This window comes from Muscardinus avellanarius (assembly GCF_963383645.1).
Source record: "Muscardinus avellanarius genome assembly, chromosome: 1".
Taxonomy (NCBI): Eukaryota; Metazoa; Chordata; class Mammalia; order Rodentia; family Gliridae; genus Muscardinus; species Muscardinus avellanarius.
The window spans coordinates 190361423-190382746 of NC_137786.1; the positions used below are offsets into that span (position 1 = coordinate 190361423).

A 21324-nucleotide genomic window follows, 5' to 3' on the forward strand; every position below is an offset into this window, starting at 1 on the left:
TTGACTCATCCTGAGGGAATTACTATGTTTTATTTAATGATGCATTTATATAACTCTCTCAGTGGAAGAGGACATTTTAAGAAGAAAAGTGGCTGGTTCATCTCTTCTCTATCATCTATTTGGGGCTTGATGCTCAGCAGATGCTCTGCCTGACCTCCAGCACCTAGACCAGGGCAGGATGTCAGACTGGCCTCAGAGCTGGCCAGGTATGGGATCAGGAAGAAATGGGCCTGGATAGATATGCAAAGGGCAGGGGGAGCAATTCCTGCAGCAAGTTTTACTCCCCCCGCCCATCCTGGCACTACTCTGTGCTGTTTCAGCAGGGTGGTGAGCGGTCTCTGACCCAGCCCAGGCCTCTTAGTTGACCTTCCTTTTCTTGTTGACACGTATGTGCTCTGAATATGTCACCCTCCATCTCCCCATCATTTGTCACTAATTAAGTGTTCTTATTTGTGGGATTTATCCTGGGGCTACGATTCAATTCCCTAAGTTTATTCCAGGGTTAGCAACAAATTGTACTTAAGAAAAAAGCCTTTCTGTCTTCCGGGAAAAATCCCCCCAATTTCTTTTTCAGGAATATCTTGGCTATACGTTTCAACTTGTCAAATTCTAGGGAAAAAATACAGTGGGGATTTGAATGGGATCATTTTGAATCAATAGATCCTTATATAGTGAATTGATATTTCCTTCTCATAGACATGATATCTCATATACCTGAATTATCCTTTAACTTATTTTGGTCTTCTTTAATATCTTTTAATAATGCCTTGTGATTTCCTTATAAGGGACTTATACATTATTCATTTTGATATACCTTGTATATTTTTATTGTTCTTATTAATGGCCTCTAATCCTTTTTCTCTTCTTCCTTTTCCCCCTTTTTCTAATGGCCTTTCTTCTAAATTTCATATATGTGCTTGTGTCTAGTACTACACTTAACTTTTTTCTTTTTCTTCTTCCTTGTTTTTTTTTTTTTTTTTTTTGGTACTGGGGTTTGAACCCAGGAACGTTATATCTCTGAGCTATACTCCCAACCCTTTTAATTTTGAAAGAGGGTCTTGCTAAATTTCTGAAAATCTCTCTAAGTTGCTGAGGCTGGCCTGGAACCTACAATATCCCTGTCTCAGCCTCCCAAGTACTGGGGTTGCACATGTGCAGCACTGTGCATGACTTTTTTTTCCTTTCCTTTTTATTTTTTGGTGGTAATGGAATTAAACACAGAGGTGTACCTTTGAGTTACACCCTCAATTCTATTTAATTTTTTTATTTTGGAACAGGGTCTCACCAAGTTACTGAGGGCCTAGCTAAGTTGCTGAGACTGGCTCGGAACCTGCAATCCTCCTGTCTCTGCCTCTTAAGTACTGAGATTACAGATGTTGGCCACTATGCTCTGCTCTGTATAGTCATTTCTAGACAACTTTGTAAGTTCCTTTATAATTTAAGGTAAGTATTTGTAGGTACTTTGGCATCTTTTACATAGACAATGAGAATGAATACTGCATTCTTAGAGGAATTTGAAACGGCTACTTTGTCTGGGAGGACACAGACCCATGGACACTTGGCTTGCTTAGTAAACTATAGTTTTGTGCCAGGCTGACCTAGCCCATGTTGTGCATGGCTGGGTGAACACAGCAGAGACTAGTTTCATCCTTCACTCCCTCCCTTGGCAGCGTGCTGTTGCTGTCATGCATGGGCAGATACGCCAGCCCCGGAGCAAAGAATGGCAGTTTTCATCCTGTCTGTGCCATGTTTTTCTTCTCTCTGTCCTAGCTACAATATCTGATGCAAAAATGAGTAGAAATTGGTGAGAATTGGCTTCTTTATTTTGTTTCTGATCTCATAGGAAATACTTTCAACCTTCATCAATAAGTATGTGATTCACAGTATATTTTTTCTTAGTAGATGCCTTACAATCAGTTTAAGAAAGGTCCCTTTTATTCCTAGTTTGCTCAAAGATTTTATTATGAATTGATGTTGAAACTCATCAAATTACTTTTTAATTTTTTTATTGGTACACTGTAGTCATACATCTTAATGGAGTACAAGATGGTAGAGTTATATATGCACACATGGTCATAAGAGTTTTCTTTTTATGCCCTGTTAATATGATCAGTTCAAGCCAAGCGTGGTAGTGCATGCTTATAATCCCAGCATTTGGAAGGCTGAGACAGGAGGATCACAGTTCTCAGATAGTCTCAGCTTCTCAGTGAGGTTCTTTGCAACTCAGCAAGACTCTGTTTCAAAATAAAGAATAAAAAAATATGACTGGGGGTGTAGCTCGGAGGTAGAATGTCCTTGGGTTCCATCCCCAGTACTGCAAAAAATAAAACAAAATGTGGTAGGTTTCAATCATCTCTTTTCTAATGGTAAACTAACTGTACCTTTAAAACTAAACCCAATGTGGGCATGACATTATCCTTTCCCTATGTAGCTAGATTTTTTTTTTTGCTATTATTGTTTAGCATATTTTCTTCCATGTTCATGGATGAGATTGGTCTATACATTTACTTTCTTGTATTTTCTTATTTAGTTATAGCATAAAACTTATGTCAGCCTCATAAAATCACTGGAAGTGCGTGTGGTTTTTTTTTTTTTCCTACTCTCCGGAAGACTTTGGGTAACATCTTTCTTTTGAATGTCATAAAGTCATCTGTGAACTTCTCTTGGTCTGTCATTTTCCTTATGGGGAGATTTTAAGGTATTGATTAATTCAGTCAGTGGTTATAGACTTATTTCTTCTTGAGGCAATTTTGGCAAATTGCATTTTCTAGGGAGTTATCAGATTTATTTATGTTTTCGAAGATATTGCGAAGCCGGGCGTGGTGGTGCACGCTTGTAATCCCTGTGCTTGGGAGGTGGAGACAGAAGGATCAAAAAATTATAAAATAGGTCTGGGAGTGTAGCCCGGAGTTAGAAGGGCTTCCAGGAACCCCAGTACCACCAAAAAAAAAAAAAAAAGATATTGCATCATATTTTCTTATCTCTGCCCCATTTGTAGCAATAAAAGAAGCTTACTGCTAATAATATTTATATGTGTTTTTTCCTCTTTTCTGATCTTACCAAAAGTTTGTCTAGCTTGTTCATAGTTTCAAAAACAAACTTAAACTTTATGGATAATTTTAGTTTATGCTTATAGTACATCCTCCCCGTGCAAACAGAAGAAACTTAGAACACTTTAGTGATTACCTTTCTGATTTTACATATAATACTTTCAACATAATATTTTACCCCTTTTCATGAATGAGGTATTAATTTTTTCTTGTCATTAAAGCTGGTTTGGGCTTATCAAAATAGTTTCAGGTCAGTTTGTTCATATTTCTTTCTCATGTCTTGAACGTTCCACCTAACATTACATTATTTTACCTGAAGCAAAACCTTCAGAATTTCCTTTCATGTGACATTTTTGATTTTCTGAAAAAATGGCCTATTTCATCTGTGCCTTCAATAGAGAGTTTTGCTGGATACAGAATGTTAGGACAACCATTTTCTGCAGGTAGGTGCTTGCCTGTTACCCGTCTGCTGAATCTTACTCACCATTACTACTGCTATTTAGACATCATCTGTCATCGTAATTAACTTGTCCCTTTAGATGCTTTTGAAGTCCTCTTTGTCTCTGGTATTCTTTAGTATTATGAATTGTCTAGGATGTGTATGTCTTTTGTATGTATACTGCTTCAGATTCATTGTGATTTCTGGATTTGGAAAATATTTTATTTGAATATCACTCTTCAGCCTTCTCTCCCTCCATCTCCCCATCCACCCATGGTCCATGTTCTCCCTTAACTTTCTTTGGAAATTCAGTGAAATGCTGGTTGGACTACATCACTCTATTTTCCTTAGCTTTGACACAATTTTCTTACGTTTTCTCTCTCTCTCTTTGTCTCTCTGGGCTGCATTTTGGAGAATTTCTTGCATTCTGTCTTTTAATACACCAATCCATCTTTTAGCTGTGAATAATCTGTCTGATGAGTTTTTCATTTTAATTTTTGTATTTAATTTATAGAAATTATATCTGGTTCTTTTTCAAATGTGCTTGGCAATATTTATAGTCTTTGTTCTTAAAAATGTCTCGAACTCTCTCTTTCAATTTTTGAAACTAAATTCTCTAATTGAGTCCCCCTCTTTCCTCCTCAATATACACACTGATAATGTGAATCCAAGTCACAGGATATATGAGAGCTGTAGTGTGATGATTAACTCTCAACTTTTCTTGCTGACACTTTGGGGACAGAAGGTTTATTTCCCACTTCCCCTTACACCGAGTTTCTGGTCTTCTGCATGCCTACTTTATTCCTCCTCTTTGGAAGTTCCTAGACTTAATCTCTTGTCTCTCTTGCTCTGCACACACATGAAACAAAAGGCCAGGAATGCAATGTTCAACAGCTGTTCTCAGGGGGAAAACCTCCTGCTTCCACTTTTGGCCTCTCCAAATTTATTACATTTTTGCCAGCTTCATGACATATATGTATTGTGTTGGGGACTAAATACAGGGGCATTCTACTTCTGAGCTACACCCCGAGTACTATTTTTTTTTATTTTGAAACAGAGAGTCTCACTAAGTTACTGAGGCTGACCTTGAACCTTCGATCCTCCTGTCTCAGCCTCCCAAGTACTGGGATTATAGGTGGGTGCCACTACTCCTGGCTCATTGATGTATTTTTAAAACAATAAAAACATTTTTTATCCATCCTTTAAAGTTGTTTATGGAAAAGTGTTTTAGAGAGTCTGGTATACCATACTGCTGGAAATAAAAATCCCATGTGAACTTTTCCTGTAAGAAGAGGCCTTAATTGTCAACTGAAAATCAGGTACTAAAAAACATTGACATGGTATGGGGTGCCTTAAATAGAAAGTGTAGTTTTCACATTCACTCAAATAATTAGCAGCATACCTTCCCATATTATTGGACCTCTCTGGGTCTTTTTTTCCCACATCTTTAAAATGGGGGAAAGAGTAGTACTGATTATTTTGGACGTTGAGGGGAATAAATACATTTATTTATGTGAAACACTTAGAAGAATTCTTGGCACATAGTCAAGTGTCTAATGCTATATTTTGCTGAATTTAGGTGCCATATATTGTAAGATGACATGCTACTTTATAAAAAATGCAGCTCCAATAAACTGCGACACAATGCCAAGATGCCACTGGCTGAAACATAATCCTAATTTTAGATTTAAAATATAAAGTATGTGTCTTAGAATGACATGACTATAGTACATTTTAGGAATTAAGATGAATTAATACATCCATATTGAATAGCGAAAGCAGTATTAAGAAACAGAATCTTAGTCTCAGAGTTGCTGGGACTTTAAATATTTATAGGTATTTATTCTAGACCACTCTTGCCCTTTCAACTTGTATACATGAAGTAGAGCCAGAGCCCAGGAAGCTACTTGTCAGCAGAAAAACAAAATAGCTCACCATCTCCTTTAAGAGTGAAGCAGAAAGGAAACAGAATTTGTTTTTATAACCCAACTTCCATGTATATAGCATATTTAGGTACCTTAAATTTAGTGTTTCCTTTAATTCTCACAATTAACCCAGTCAATAAAGACTAGCTGCTGTAAATAGCCCACATATTAGTGGCATAGCACACTTTTATGCGTTCTTGCTCACCCACATGCTCTTGGCAAGATTCACCGTCCATCTTTTCACTTTGTCTTTCTGTGGCTTTTGGGCTACCATGGCATCCTTCAACAGGCACAGAGGGGAAGAGGAAGGGAGCAGCGAGAAAGTGAGCCTTCCGTAGCAATACACCTTAAAGTTGTTCAAGACCTTACTGTTTTCTTTATTCCTAGGTCACTTTTTGGGAGGGAAAAAATGGTATAGATTAGGCTGTTTGTTGAGCCCTCTCTGAAGCATTGATATTAGCTGCAGATAGAGAAAGAGAATTGAGGACTTCATTCGGGATGTGCTGGGTGTCGTGATGAATGCATAGAATGATGGAAGTGCAAGGTGTCTTGGGAGGTCCATGTAATATTCTGCTGAAGGAAGGACCAACATTAATTGAGTTCCCACTCTGTGCTAGGTATTGTGCACGGCAGTGTTCAGATGCTCCTGTGACATATGGCATCTGAGACATTAATGCGCCTTGATAAGATAGCACACTGTGAATGGGGTATTTTCATGCTTGATTCATTTTATGGCCCAAATAGTTAAGTCTAAAAACCATACGGTCCATGTACTGATACCTTTCCTCTCCAGACATAAGAATTATTTAGATGAAGATGTAACGACAATAGCAATAGCACCGTGATCACACACTGTTATCTCAGCCCTATTTTTTTTTTAGTGTTTTTTTTTTAATTTCTTGAAACAGGGTGTCACTGAGTTGCAAAGGGCCTCACTAAGTAGCTGACGCTGTCCATGAACCACAAGCCTCCTGTCTCGCCCCCCGAATGCTGGGATTACAAGCGTGTATCACCACACTTGGCATGAGCTGGGATATTGTTTTTTTTTTTTTTTTTTTTTTTTTTTTTAGGGCTAATGTTACCAATCACAAGAAATGCCTTAATGTTTTTGTTTGTAGTTATTCAAAACATGTTCTCTGTGTTAGTCTGTTTTGTGCTGCTGTAACAAAATACTACACACTCAGTACTTTATAATGAATGGAAACTTACTGACTTACAGTTCTGGATGCTAGGAAGTCCAATATCGAGATGTCAGCAGGTTTGGTGTCTTGAGAGGTCCTTTTCTTCTTCCAAGATGATACCTTCATGCTATTTCCTCTGGAGGGGGAAATGATGACCATTGTGGAAATAAAGACAAGAGAATGAACCCACTGCTGTGAGCCCTTTTTACAATGATATTAATCCACTGAGGAGGGTCTGCTCTCGTCACTTGATTACCTCTTGAAGCCCCCACTTTCCAACTCTATTACCTTGGGGATTAGGTTTCATCCTATGAATTCTAGAGCGGACATATTCAAACCGTAGCAGTCTGTACATATTGAGTTTTTTTTTTAATAAAATATCTTCAGTGGGCAGCTTTGCTTATTTCCAATATATGTAACATACCCTCCTTTTTTCCTTTTTGGTAGAAAGCAGCTTTATGTATCTGGATAGAAAATGGGTCCATCAGTGGGCACAAAGACAGAGTACCATGAGGCTTCCTATACAGCATCATTAACTAGCTTCTGGGGCCAAAATAGATTCTGATATTGTAATTTAACTTGCTCAGAAGTATCTGCAGGCGACATGATCTTTTGTGATTTTATACTGAGAATAGATTCTTTTTAAGCACTAAAACGAAGAGACTGATGGTCAGAGAGACTTAGTAAAAGGCAGAACTAAGATTGGCCACAGATTTCCATGACTTTACCATGTTACCTTCCCAATGTTGAGTAAATACCAGTTTGGAGAATTTGGAAAGGACGAAAATCAGAAAGGATTGGTTTGTCATGATTGTTGAAATAGCTCGGTCATGTGCTACTCTTGAGAAGGAGGAGAAAGTCATATTTATAAAAACTTATAAGAGGTTGTATAATTCTCCCTCCTATGTCTTCCTTCCCAAGGGTATATGGACCCACTTCGACCTGGGCCCTCATCATGACTCAGAGAGAGAGAAGCAGCTTGTCCAGGGTGACCTCTGAGTGTGATTTATGAAATAGGATGTATCCAAATTTTCACCACGGTGAAGCTATTCAATTTTCTCTAATGGCCTTTATCTGAGAGTTATGTCTATTCATGGCAGTCACAACCAGTAAGTCATTAGCTTAAAGTATACTGATTGTTAATTTTAGCATCGTGGGACCTCAGCCCAGTGGGAAAGGTCTCTTGCTTTTGCAAATCGAAGGTAAGGAACATTCCAGCCTTTGGCTAACATCTACTTCAGGGAAAGTTAGAAAGTAAGAGGTGATCAATAAAAAGTTAAGTAGAAAAAAGCAATTCAATAGTTGAAGTTTGGGAGCTGGCAGAATGGCCTCTGTCTATCTGCCTCCCTAGGGCTAGGTGTTGTCCTTCCCAGAAGAGAAATAGGACCAATCTTTACATCATCCCTGTACTTCATATATGTGATCTTAAAATTCTCATTTTATCCTTACTTTACATCCCATTTTGTAGACAAAGAAACCTAATGTCCAAGGACATACCACTAATAACCAATTGAACTTGGAGTTGAACCTGGGTGGTCTGACTCCTAATTCTATGTTCTTAATCAATATAACTCCCAGTGAGGGTGGCTTAAGGGCCCAGGAAATCCCCTCTGGGAGCTACTTACCACCTACAGTTTGGAACTCTGGGCATCAGTTTCTCTTCTCTCTTCCCTTTCTCTCTCTTTCTCTCTCTCTCTCTCTCTCTCTCTCTCTCTCTCTCTCTCTCTCTCTCTCTCTCTCTCCCTCTCCCTCTCTCTCTCTCTCTCTCTCTCTCTCTCTCTCTCTCTCTCTCTCTCTCGCCCAATTTTTTTATTCTTTATTTTGAAACAGGGTCTCACTAAGTAGTTGAGGCTGTCCTCGAACCACGATCCTCCTGTCTCAGCCTCCCAAATGCTGGGATTACAAGTGTGGGTCACCAGAGCTGGCTTAGTTTCTCACTTTTTACCCTTGGATATTCCAAGGTCAGGGTCAGCTCACAGAATTCCTGTAACTGTAACTTCCTATACACGTCCCTGTGGGGCTCAGGGCGTGGCACTCCTCTGATGGACAGCTGGATTGTCCCAGCCCCAGAGCCAGAAGAGGCCCATCTCAGGACACAGCTTGAGGGTAGTCAAGGCTTCCCTGACTCCACGAGCCTAAGCTTTCCTCTGGGACTGTCACACATGGCCTTCAGAAAAGACAGTCTTATGGTTTTCTTGGACAAGTTGGAGCCACTTAGAGGATGAGTGGTCACTTAAATCAGGTACTAGAACATGTGACATGTGTGCCCCCGTGAGAACCTGTCTGACCTCTGAGGACCCATATGCACCTCCAAGTCAAGCTGTCTGACCCCTTCCAGGGTTGAGCTTTCTCCTACCAGAACCCTCGGATTTCTCTTTCCACAATGAGAACCACTACAAAGAAGAAAAAGCAAGCATAATAAATCCTGTTTTTACAGATGGAAACTGAGGTTCCATTGATCTCCCATGGTAACCCACTCTGAGGTCCTGGCCAGCCTTCCTAGACTTTTATCAGGCAAAGCTCATTTGGGATTTTCCAGGTAATGATGGAAATCTGGTAGGAGAGAGAGGAGAAAATCTGTGTGCATGTCCCAGGTGGAGCTCAGCTTTCAGTGTGACCTTGGGGAGGCAATCTTTCTTTCTTTTGTTAAATGTAATGTCCCTCCATCTGTCCATGTTTTTTGTCCTTTTTATTGTTGTTATTTTCTTTTTCTTTTTGGGGGTGTTGGGAATTTAACTCAGTGACATCCCACCTCTGAATCACACCCCGGCCCTATTTTATTTTTTATTTTAAAACAGGGTCTCCCTAAGTAGCTGAGAGTCTCACTAAGCTGTGGCTATCCTCAAATGCGTGGTCCTCCTGTCTCAGCCTCCCAAGTACTGGGGTTACAGGCATGTGACACCATGCCCCGCTCTCTGTGTGTTTATGTTAAATTAACCTCTCTGATCTGCTGTATTCTCATCTGGAAAAATGGGGTGACAATAGCAACCTACCTCATGCAGTTATTTTAAGGACTAAATGTAAAGCATTCAGGACAGTGCCTTCTACACAGTGAGCACCCCGTGTTTCTCCCTGTCCTGCGCCTGCTCTTTACCATCGTTGTTTGTTGCTATTACTGTGACAAAGAGGTCATCGCCAAGACCCCTGCAAGCTCCAGTGCTCTGAGAGTGTGATGGGAGCTCTTCCAGGCAGATGATCTGAATTTTCCCTGGGAGTGTCAGTCCTATGTATGTGAAGTTTATGGACATATCTGTGTTATGGTATTCTTGTGGCCTTCCAGGTAAGGGCCTAGAAGGTAGATGTGTTGAATTAATCAGGTGGAGGCTTGGGATCTTGTCTGTGCTTTGCTTAAGCTGTTCTAGGCTGTCCAGCAAGGGTCTTCAAGGCCTGGAGGAGACGAGCCCAGGCTCTGTGAATCTTGAGGTCTGTTCTGCCAGTGACCTGGGCTCTGTCGCCTGACAGCTGTGAGGGGCCATCTGGGCTTTCTCCAGGGAGTCAGATTCTCTATATTTTATGAGGTTCTGTCTATTCAGCAAGCTGGGTGGCAGCTTGCTTGGGTTCATGCGCCTCCCTTGGGAATGAGCGTTCTTGAAGTATCTGATTGCTGCAGAATGCCAGCCACCTCAGCTAGCAACACAGGGATATCTCTGACAATTATCACCACCGTGGCATGCATTGAACAGAGGCCTGGAGCGAGGCAGGGAGGGACACTCATTACCTCCCAAAGCTCTTTACAGTCTTTCTAACCCTATGTCCCCACCTTTCCTGGCCCAGGGCGTTAGCTTTCCCCCTGGAGGCTTGAACCTGCTTCTAACATGAACCCCTGCTGGGGCCTCACTATCTGGAGTCTCTTCACTCCACTGGGCACCTTATAAGCTAAATTCCACTCTGATAATTTCATTTCCCTGCCCATACACCATCAATGGCTCCCTATCACCCACAAGACAGAGACTAAACAATCAATTCCTTTTACATTAACTCTCTCCAGCCTCCTGTGAGAGATCTGGGTCCCTGAATACTTGCCACACTTTCTGGCCTCCTTCCCATGGCTCATACCACTCCACTGACCCTGAATGACCTCATTCCATCTTTCCTTGGAACACCCAACCTACATTTGAGGCTCAGCTTAGATGTCACCTCCTCTGGAAGGCTCTCCTCCTCTGGTGCTGAAAGTGACCACTCCTTTTTCTGCATCCCCATGCCACAGGATAATGTCTGTCAACTCCACCCAAACTGAGCGCTCCAGCCTTCCAGGAACACTTTGCAGTCCCCAGTCTTCCCATGCTCACACTTCTGAGCCTTTCACGTGCCCTTCCCTTGGCTCTGCCTAGCCTTCCTCCAGTCCTTCTCATTCCTCTGCTATGCCTACACTCCTCTTTAAGTTTCAGGGTGGGAATCATGGTCTCTTCTCTCTACTTTCTATCCTCACCTGGTACTGCTAGAAGCCCTCTGTATCCCTCTTAGCATTCCCTTATTACCTGGCATTGCATTTTAAAAAATCTAGCATTGAGACTATCTGCTGGCTCATCAGTCCATCTGTAAGAACCTGATAAATACAGAGCTGGGGGTGGCGAGGGAGGCTGCCCAGCTGGGTCTGACCAGACGGTGAGGACCATAAGAACTCAGGCAGGACAGGTGGTTTTCTCTCATGGATGTGAGGATGCAGAGCCCTTTCAATGCAGTGTCTATGATAGGCACAGGGCCAGCCCACGATGGTCTCATGAATACTCATAACAACATGGTGAAATAGTTACTGTTGTCTCCAATTCATCAGCAAGGAAGCTTAGGTTACCTCAATAAAAACTCATTTACTGATCTTATGCATCAGGCACTGTGATTATGGGGAATGTGGTAGCCAGCAGAACAGGCCTCTGGGGGATGTCAGGCTAGTTAAGGTACTAAGGTCACAGTTAAGCATCTAATTCTACTGTGATAAGTTCTCTAGAGGAGAGATGCTGAGGAGCTAGGGTATCTCATAATGAGGGACTTGATTGAATCCAGAGTCAGGAAAGGCCATATTCTGGGGAAGTGGTATCCATGCAGAGCCCCGAAGGTTCTAGAAGTCACTGGGTCTAGAAAGGAGCAAGCGATGAAGGGAGGGATGTAATACAAGGCTCTCTTAGAGGTCCAAGTGACAGATGTCAGTGCCTTTGACCAGAGATGTGGTAATGGAGATGGGAAAATGGGGGGGGGCAATGTGTGGAGGATAGCTCTCAGGTTAGACATCCAGAATCGAATCTGTATTTTGCACAGACTGGAAAAGGGAAATGTAAAAACATACAAACAAACAAAATACCAACCAGCCAAACAAACAAAACCCAGCATACACTGCAGGGTCATCATGCCAGATATGGAGAACTTGACTCTGTACACACAGCAAGACCCAGAAAGAAATCTCCCAATTTTAAGCTCCAAACCTTAAAATTGGTGAAACCTAGGCCATGTTTTTCTGGTGTGTGCCCGATTGGTGGCCTGTCCTTTATTTCTGCTGTGAACGATGCTGGGAAAGTAGTGTTTGGCTTTTTCTGTTTCTACACTGGAAGACACCTCTTTTCTTCACTAAGACTTACAAGGGTTGGGGTATCTCTCAATCTCTCAAGTATAGGAAGAGGCCTCCTATGTTAGGGAGCCACAAAGGAAGATGGTCATGCACAGAGCCAGGCATGGTGGTGCACACTTGTAATCCAGGTAGTTGGGAGGGTGAAACAGGAGGATTGAAGGCTCACAGCCAGTCTCAGTAACTTAGGCCCTCAGCAACTTAGTGAGACCCTATTTAAAAATTAAAAAAAAATAGTTTGCCATATGGCACATGCTTATAATTTTAGTACTTGGGAGACTGAAACAGGAGAATCGCTGTTCATGGACAGCCTCAGCTACTTAGTGAGGCCTTCTGTAATTTAGTGAGACCCTGTTTCAAAATAAAGAATAAAAAATAGGACTGGGGGTGTAGCTTGGAGGTAGAATGCCCCTGGGCTCCATTCTGAGTACTGGAAAAAAATAAATAAAATGGGATCGAGGGTGTAGCTCAGAGGTAGAACACTCCTGGGTTCAATCCCAGTAACACACACACACACACACACACACACACACACACACGTGTTCATGAATGGATTGTCTAAATGTTCACAACAATCTTAGAAGGTTGAGGCTATTTTTCAAATTTGCAGATGAGAAAACAGATATGAAGACAGTTGAGAAGCCCCCATTTCTTCCCCAGTGAAGCAGTACTCTCTCTTTTCAGAGACACAGACAAGATTTATTTAGGAAATCAGAGACACATTTGAGGAAGAATGTGGGCTGTCTCAAGAGAGAGAGACCTCTTTTACAGTAAAGTGAGAAGGACTTGTTCATGGGAGAAAGTGAGCCACCTCCAGATGGAGAGACACCCAAGCTGGGTACATTAAGGGCCGTTTCAACTCTAAACATGGAGCTATTCCTAACGATGAGTTGATAAGACAGCTCTATGGCTTTCGGCTCTTGTACTCTCTAAAGTCTTAGAGAGAGAAGAATGAGAGCCAGATCTGCCTGGTTTTGTTCTGCTCCTTTTTGTGTCTAGTCTAGCGCTGCTGCCAAAGCTTAACTTTTACAATATTTCCTGTTCCTCTGACAGCTGCGCCTTGAGCTATGCCCACGTTGGTCCGCTAGACAATGGCTGAAACCACCCTTGCCCCTGGTTCTAATTGAATAATTTACTGTAAATAGCCCCCATTTCCTGCAGGAGGCCAGTCTCATTAGCCAGATGGAGGCGAGCAAGGGCTGCCCCTAATGCCACGTGGGAGCAAAAATGAGCCATCCAGATGGAGCTGTTGCGGCAGCAGGCGTTGAATTAAATCAGAGGCACTTAAGACTTAAATCCTTCTTGTAAACTGGCCACTCCTGCTGGGGCACACACAGCTCAGAGCCCTGACAAACAAGGCTGCAGGGTCCGTGTGGGATTTTAGCAAATTAGGGGGGATGCCAGGGAGATGATGGATGGGTTTCCTCTCCCTCACTCACCCCTGCACGTGTCCTTTTTACCTCTCCTACTGGGTGAGGCAACATCTGTGTCCTGAGATGTGTGTCTTGACTCTTCCTTTCAAAGAGGAAAGACACTCCCTTTTTGAGACTATCACAGGGGCAAGTGCAATCTCAGGGACTTTTGTGAGTGCTCCCATTTAGTGCTCATGAGCTCCTGGGAGGTGGACATCGTTGAGCGAACCCCGTTCCCAGAGAGATGGTGATTTCCCCGAGGTCATGCACTAACCAAGCAGAGTCAGGATTTGAATCTGTCATACTGCAACGTTCAAGTTTCCTTTGCACACCAGTGAAAACACGTGACATAACCTTGAGTCCATTCTTGTTTTTCTGACATGCTGTTCCACCTTGGACGTCTTTCACTCTCTCAATATCTGCTCAATAGGATGAGCTAGACCTAGGGCAATGGGGTAGGGGTGGCGGCAGGGCCTCAGAATAAAGACGAAGCTTTGCCGTAGAAGCCTCCCTGAGGGCTACATGCTGAAAAGTTCTTGCTATGAAGCTTAGTGACAGTTTGAAGTTTTAGTTGAGGATATTTGTGAGGGACCCTCTCTGTTGCCACCAGAGAAAAGAGTGAGGATGCTTAGCAAATGCTGGCGATGAGGGCGGGGGCGGAGCTCAGAGGCAGGCTGCTTGCCTAGCATGTGCAAGGGCCTGAGCTCGATCCTCAGTGCTGCAGAAGAAAACAAAAAGGCACTGGACATTGTTTGTTACTCCCATCACCTTCATTTGCTCTAGTAACTCCCCTCCAATCACTTGTGTGTGTGTGTGTGTGTGTGTGTGTGTGTGTGTGTGTGTAAGTGTCTGGGGCAGGGTAACTGGAAACTGAACAAATTGAATCCAGAGGCATTCCACCTCTAAACTACATCACCAGCCCTATTTTACTTTTTATTTGGGAACAGGGTCTCATTAAGTGGTTGAGGTTGGCCTGGAACCTGTGTCCTCTGCTTTCAGCCTCCTAAAGGTCTGGGATTCCAGGTGTGGGCCACCACACACAGCTATCTCCGATCCTAACACCTGGACTCCATACATACATCTCACTGAATTTCAGAAATGTCATCTATAACAAGGCTATGATGAGCGTATTAAACATACCATGTGGAGCACTGTGCCTGACACACAGTGCATGCTTTGTAAGCATTAGCTATCATCATCATCATCATCATCATCATCATCATCATCATCATTATATACACACTTTCTAAGCATCATTTGAACTCCTGGTATTCCCTGTCTGGCCTTCCTGATATCCCTTCTCCTTCATCTCTCATCTCTATTATACTAAGGGCTAATCTTTTCACAATCTAGGCCCTGGACTTACCTTCTTGGTCACTGTGCAGTGACTTGTGACAAGTCCCACACTGAGTGAGTTGTGGTTTCAGACATCAAGGAGTCTTGTCCCACTGGGGGAAAGGGGCAGGTGTGAACATGCAGTCTGTGGATAGGGCAGTGATACACATGCCTCCCAGAGGTCCCCAAAAAGCCTTCCTGTGTCTGGGAACACCTGAGGTTGCTTGATGCGGATGCCAGGCTTTGTTAGCTGGAGGCACCACCTGCAGTGCTGACAGGACAATGGATGTAAAGCTCACTGCTTCTTGCTGAAGGGTCATGGATCAGTGATTAGGAATCAACTGTAGAACTCAGTGGTCATCAAGGCATGTTTCTGGCATCTGCATTTTAGAAACTCAGTGCATTTGCCTGTGCCTACCTAGGCTTTGGCTCATGACAATTGTTCTTACTCTGGGCCCCTCAAAGGTAACCTGAATCCAATCCAGCAGTTCCTCCAATGTTCTGTGGTCCTCCCCTTCACTATCCTACAGAATCCTGTTGCTCTACCCTTTAAATGGGTGTGAGGCTTCCTCACCATCTCCCTTTCTCCTTGCCTTCCTTAAACTTTAATTCTCTCTCTCTCTCTCTCTCTCTCTCTCTCTCTCTCTCTCTCTCTCTCTCCCTCCCTCCCTCCCTCCCTCCCTCCCTCTCTCTCCCCCTCTCTCTCTCTCTTTCTCTCTCTCCAGTACTGGGTATGGAACCCAGGAGCATCCTACCTCCAACGTACACCCACAGCCTGAAATTTTATTCTTTATTTTTTTGAAATAGGGTCTCACTGAGTTGCCAAGGGCCTCACTAACTAGCTGAGGCTGGCTGTGAACCGCAATTCTCCTGTCTCAGCCTCCCAAATGCTGGGATTACAAGTGTACGCCACCATGCCTGGTTTTTTAATTCCCTCCTTGACATTTTTGTTCTCTCTCTCTCTCTCTCTCTCTCTCTCTCTCTCTCTCTCTCTCTCTCTCTCTCTCTCTGTGTGTGTGTGTGTGGTACTGGGGATTAAACCCAGAGGAGTTCTACCTCTGAGCCACATCTCCAGTCCTAGAAGCTGTCCTCAAACCTGTGACCCTTCTGTCTCAGCCTCCTAAGTACTGGGATTACAAGCGTGTGCTACCACGCCCAGCATTTTGCCTCTTTTCTACTCCCTGGTGACAATATAAGCAAAGTCAGCCTGCTCACAGACATCTAGTCACAGTGTCACTTTTGCCCTAAGTGAGTACTTTTCTTTCTTTCTTTCTTTCTTTCTTTCTTTCTTTCTTTCTTTCTTTCTTTCTTTCTTTCTTTTTTTTTTTTTTTTTTGGTCCATTAGTCAAACACTTCAGAAAGGGAGCAGACATCTCATTTGGTTGCTTTTGGCTTTTTCTTTTGCACCATTTTATTCTTGACTACTCGATGCCTCAGTTCTAAAAAGTATTTTTTTTATTCATGATAACAGTGATGGAAGTGGCCCCAGGGATAGCGCTGTGCTAAGTGCTTCCTAAGCTGCACCTTGTCTCCTGCATCTCCCTCAGCAGAGGTGACCCTGAACTGAGCACAGGGCAGGCTCTCGGGGAACAGAAACAGCACCATGCTGCTGATTATTTAGTTTCACTGTAGACTATGATGTACATACTCCTTATCTCATGTCAATGTCAGGCTCATAATAGTTCTGTAAATAGATATCCGTGTCTTCAGTTACAGAAGAAGAAATGGGTTAAACATAAATGTCTTACAAGTGGATTCCACTCATTCATCAGACACCAGAGCGTAGGCCATGTGCTGGCCTTGACTCAGAGCCAGGAGCACACATGGCCCCTGCCCCTCAAAGTCTCACAGTCTTACCCACTCCCAGACAAGGAAGCAGGCAAGAGCAGTTAGTAAGTTCCTGGAACGATCCAAGATGCTGGTTCTTTTTGGTTTCTGCCTCTCTGTGCTCTGCAGATTGGTCATCTGATTCTTTGTTCATAGCATCATCGAGGAGGACGTTGTGTTCAGCCCCATCACTATTAATTAAAGTCCTCTCCCATCCTTGTCTCATAGGGATCACTTGTAATCACGGAGTAAGGATCTTCTGTTGACTTATCCAGGTTAAAGGGACAGCATCTCTCGTTTCCTCAGGGAAGTCTTACTTTCTGGCTCAGAGAAGTTGGCAAAGAGGGAGAATATTAAAGAAAAGGGGAAAAAGAGTAAGGCCTTCCAGGAGTAGAGAAGGCCAAGGAGAGGCGAGAGTTCACCAACAGACGGGCAGCTATTTTATGCGGCAGGGAGACCCCATTGTTCTGGCCTGGCCCGTACAGTATCCTCAGTGGTGGGATTGGGGGTGTCTAGAATCTAGTTCATTTTTGTCCATTGGGATGCTTTGTAAAAACCCTCACTCAGACTGACTTTAATAACACAAATTTTTATATCTTTGATAATGGGGAGAGAGACTAGAAGTGGGCCAGACTGCAGAATTAGTTGATTCAGTGGCTTTGCGATCAAGGACTCAAACATTTATTTTTTTTTTTCTGTAGCCAGTTCTGTTCTCCAATTGGTTACTCTCATGATTACAAGGTGGTCTCTAGCAGGACGGAAGTGTATTTGTTTCCTTATTCAGATTCAGGAGGAGAGAGACTGATTCACCTACTGGCTGTTTCTTAGGAGGAAAAAAAAAAAAGATTTTCCAGGCACAATCCTGTCGTCATGGTGGATTGGCCTGAACTGAGTCTTGTGTCTCTGACCAGTCACCGGCGGTGTGGGTGATATTACATCATCTCAAGTGGAATGGGTTTGGGACAGCAACCACCATGTCCATTTCAGAGTCATATTCTCTAAGATGGTCTTAAGCACTAGCATAGTGATAACCCAGTGCTAGGGTATAAATAGCCAGGGAATTAGCATACAGAGTTGCCAGATTAGCACATAATATAGTATGCTCACTAAATGTGAATCTCAAATACACTGTGGGTTTCTTTTTTTGTGGATGTGGTACGGGGGATTGAATCCAGGGGAACTCTACCTTTGACTGTATCCCTAAACCTTTTTCTTTTCTGTTTAGAATGGGGTCTTGCTAGGTTACTGAGAGTCTCACTATTTGCTAAGGCTGTCCTTGAACCTGTGATCCTCCTGTCTTAGCCTCCCAGCCCTGGTATTTCAGGTATGCGCCACCACACCTACCTACCTATGGATACTTTTTAAGTACATGTATGGCCTATGAAATATTTGCTGGCCTGTGTGTTCCAATATTTGGTATACCAAAAATGACTCAGGTAAATGTTTGCTAATGAGACATAAAGATTGTAGGGGGTTTATAGTGGTCTACGGAGTTAAAACTAAGATCAAATCTGTGTCTTACCTTACCTGTGTGAGAAAGAAAAATACTGTTATTTGGTGAAGAAGGAGGAGAAGAAAAAGGAGGAAGAGAAGGAAGAGGAGGGTAAGTGGGGCGTGGTGGCTCATGCCTATAATCCTAGCTACTTTAGAGGCTGGGACAGGAGGATCAAAAGTTCAAAGCCAGCCTGGACAATTTAGCAAGACCCTGTCTCAAAATAAAATCTAAAAAGAGGACTGGGGATGTAGGCCCAGTGGTAGAGTGCTGTTGGTTTCCTAGTACCAAAAGAAAAGAGAGAGAGAGAATGAGATAACCTTTCCTCCACACTTGCTTTGGCTCTTTGTGGCCCTGATCCAAAAGAAAGTCACTGCTTCTCTTCCCTGGGACTTCACTGGCCCCCTCCGCCCTGTCTTCTCAGGGTCCCGACCGTTGTGGGCAGGCCTTGCTACAGATCGGAATCAACATGATGGCGCTGCCTGGAGGTCGCCGCCTGGACTCCATCCCCCTGCCGGGCCAGAGGTGAGTCCTAGAGCTCTTTCTCAGGGCCAGGAAAGAACTGAGTATCATTGGGCAGCGTGGGCAGAGGGAGAGGCAGTGTTCAGTGAGAAGGTAAAGTTCAGATGCTGAGGGGAGAAGCCTGGGGAGTATTTAGTATGAAGGAGAGAGAGACTTGGGGCCAGCAGAGGCATCTGCACACGGCCGGAAGGTCCACATGCAGACGTCAGTGCAGATGTGGCCCAGGTGGTCCGGGAGGCATGAAGTCCACACGGTGGAAGGCCATGGTACAGGGTCTGTGCTGACTGTCCTGGTTTGACTGAGAAAGTCCTGCGTCCCTGGAAACTCCTCAGTCTCAGGCAAACCCAGAGAGATGATCACGCTATAGATTTGATCTGTAGAGGAGCTTTACAATCTCAGAGAGCTCAGGCTTCTTTGCTCAGCCTTTTAATTTTTTTCTTTTGCTAAAAATCTTTGAGACAGCAGAACCCAAGAAGCTTTTGTAAGACTGCTAAATCATTTATTCTGTAGTGCTTTGTTTTAAATATTACATGTATCACTGACATCTTACCTTTATTCATAATTCCCCAAATAAATTTTCAAGGATGAAATTTACTCCATCATTCATTTCTATATATTTTAAAGTTTTTGATATTTGTTTGTGTGTGTGGTTTTAAAATCAGAGAAAAAGATCGATTACTTGCTTAAAAAAAAAAAAAAAACCTGCAGCAGGTTTCTATGGAGCCATCAGCCTGTTCCCCTAAAGTCATCACTAGAAAAAGGTTTAGGGATATGACATATATTTCTCGCATGTTCCTGAGGTCTCAGAACACTTTTAGAAATGCAAGTAAGAGACGCACATGGCACAGACCCGTCTGATTCCCCCATGCCAACTACATGCATGAATGTTACCCTAAAGCTGGGCACCCCCCAACTTCGCCCCTGTACAGCTCGAAGCAGCTTATGACTGACTCAACGTCCTTATTCCTTTGCTGAGGGGTACATTCATGCAATAGAAATGGGGAGAAAATTAATGGAAATGAGCTCATGTTAAATGTTTGTACAATTGTAAATGTCAAAATGTATTTTCTGTATCTACCTTTGGCCTGACAGGTGTCAGGAGGTTACTAGACAAAGGGGGGAATGTGCCAGTATTGGGAATGACCTAGGAAGATTTGGGAAAGCTCTGATTATTAATATATTTCAAAAGAAAATAATTGGTATATTTCAAAATAGTTGTGTCAGAATGGTGGCAGACATGGGTAAAGAAAGGACTTGGTTTCTGCCTAAAACAGGCAGCTATTCCAATGTAAATCAACCTAGCTCAAAGTAATTAACAAGTCAATAGAGGAGACCAGGGCTTCCTCTTTCTAAAGACAGATCTACATGATGAGCTAGGGCGGATGGGGCAGGGTTTGACCTTGCCCTTCATGAAAGGAGACACCTCACCACACCTTGCTAGGGGAGGTACCTTACAGGGTAAGGGGAGGTACCTTATAGGGATGTTCACTACGTCAGAGTCACGCAAACAAGATGGAGGTCATGGATATAAAAGGCCAAGTCCACGTGTAAGCCCTTTGGTGTACTCATTCGAGTCATCCCCTCATGCCATCTTGGCATGGGGCTGTATTTCTATTTTCTGTATTTCTATCTTTTTAATAAACTCCTTTAAATCTTCAAAAAAAAAAAAAATGCAAGTAAGAATCTCCTGTGCAGCCTGAAGCTGAGAATAAGGAATCATGGAGGACCCATTATCTATGCATGCATTGTCCCTAAGGTGAAACTCAGATGGTGAGATACAATCCATCAGGGTACATATGCATTCTCAGAGACAAGATCTGCCTTGCTTGGAAGGGCTGGTGGCCTTTTGTGAGATGAGCGAGTGTGGTCAGTTTTGGACACATGGCTGCCAGTTTCAAAGCTGAATTCTACATCTTAATAGCTGTGCAGCCTGTGTAAGCTCATGAGCCCTAACCGTACCTTGGTTCTCTCATGTATTAAGATGGGATAATGATAGTACCTACTTCATAGGCTTGGTGTGAGGTTAAATGAATTTATGTATGCAAAATGTTTGCCATACATTGAGAGCTACGTAAGGGGTACTATCACCCAGCGCCTGCTAAGTGTCAGGGGCTCTGCATATAAGTGGTCTTAGGGAATTCATCTAGAAACCCCTCTCTTGACGCCCCTGAACAGGTGACCTCATTGAGAAAACAAGAAATCACAGACACTCCCAACAGCCTTACATTTTAACCAGGAAAACATGAAACTGTTCTGTACCAAGTGGAATCTGAGTCTGCCTGCCGTTTCCAGGCAGAAGGTCAGACAGTGTAGCCAGATGGGCAGCGGCAGCAGCAGCAGCAGCAGCCTTGTCAACAGGATCCTGGGCAGGGCAAACTGGAACCTGTGGTGGGATGGAGAAGCAGTTTAGGACACTGGTTAAGAGTCCAAACTGCCTCAATTTGATTATTGGTCCTGCTACTTATTAGCTGTCTCTTTGGGTTTCAGTTTCTTCATCTATGAAGTGGGAATAATTTATACTTATACCATTGGTTTGTTATGAGAATGTAAAATATATACAAAGCACCTGCTTGGAACATAGGAA

At 43.1% G+C, this 21324-nt stretch overlaps 1 protein-coding gene across 3 annotated transcripts in view; it reads left to right on the forward strand.

The window, feature by feature from the left end:
• INSC (INSC spindle orientation adaptor protein) overlaps window positions 1-21324 on the forward strand; it is a gene marked incomplete at both ends in the record, with an annotated part of 133518 nt that overhangs the window by 12885 nt on the left and 99309 nt on the right. For 2 of the 3 annotated variants that reach the window (XM_080712164.1, XM_080712165.1), the window contains one exon: window positions 18688-18743. In XM_080712164.1, coding sequence (XP_080568290.1) covers window positions 18688-18743 — 56 coding nt within the window. Of the gene's footprint in view, window positions 1-18642; window positions 18744-21324 lie in introns of those variants that run through there. The other variant, XM_080712163.1, reaches the window with a different exon arrangement.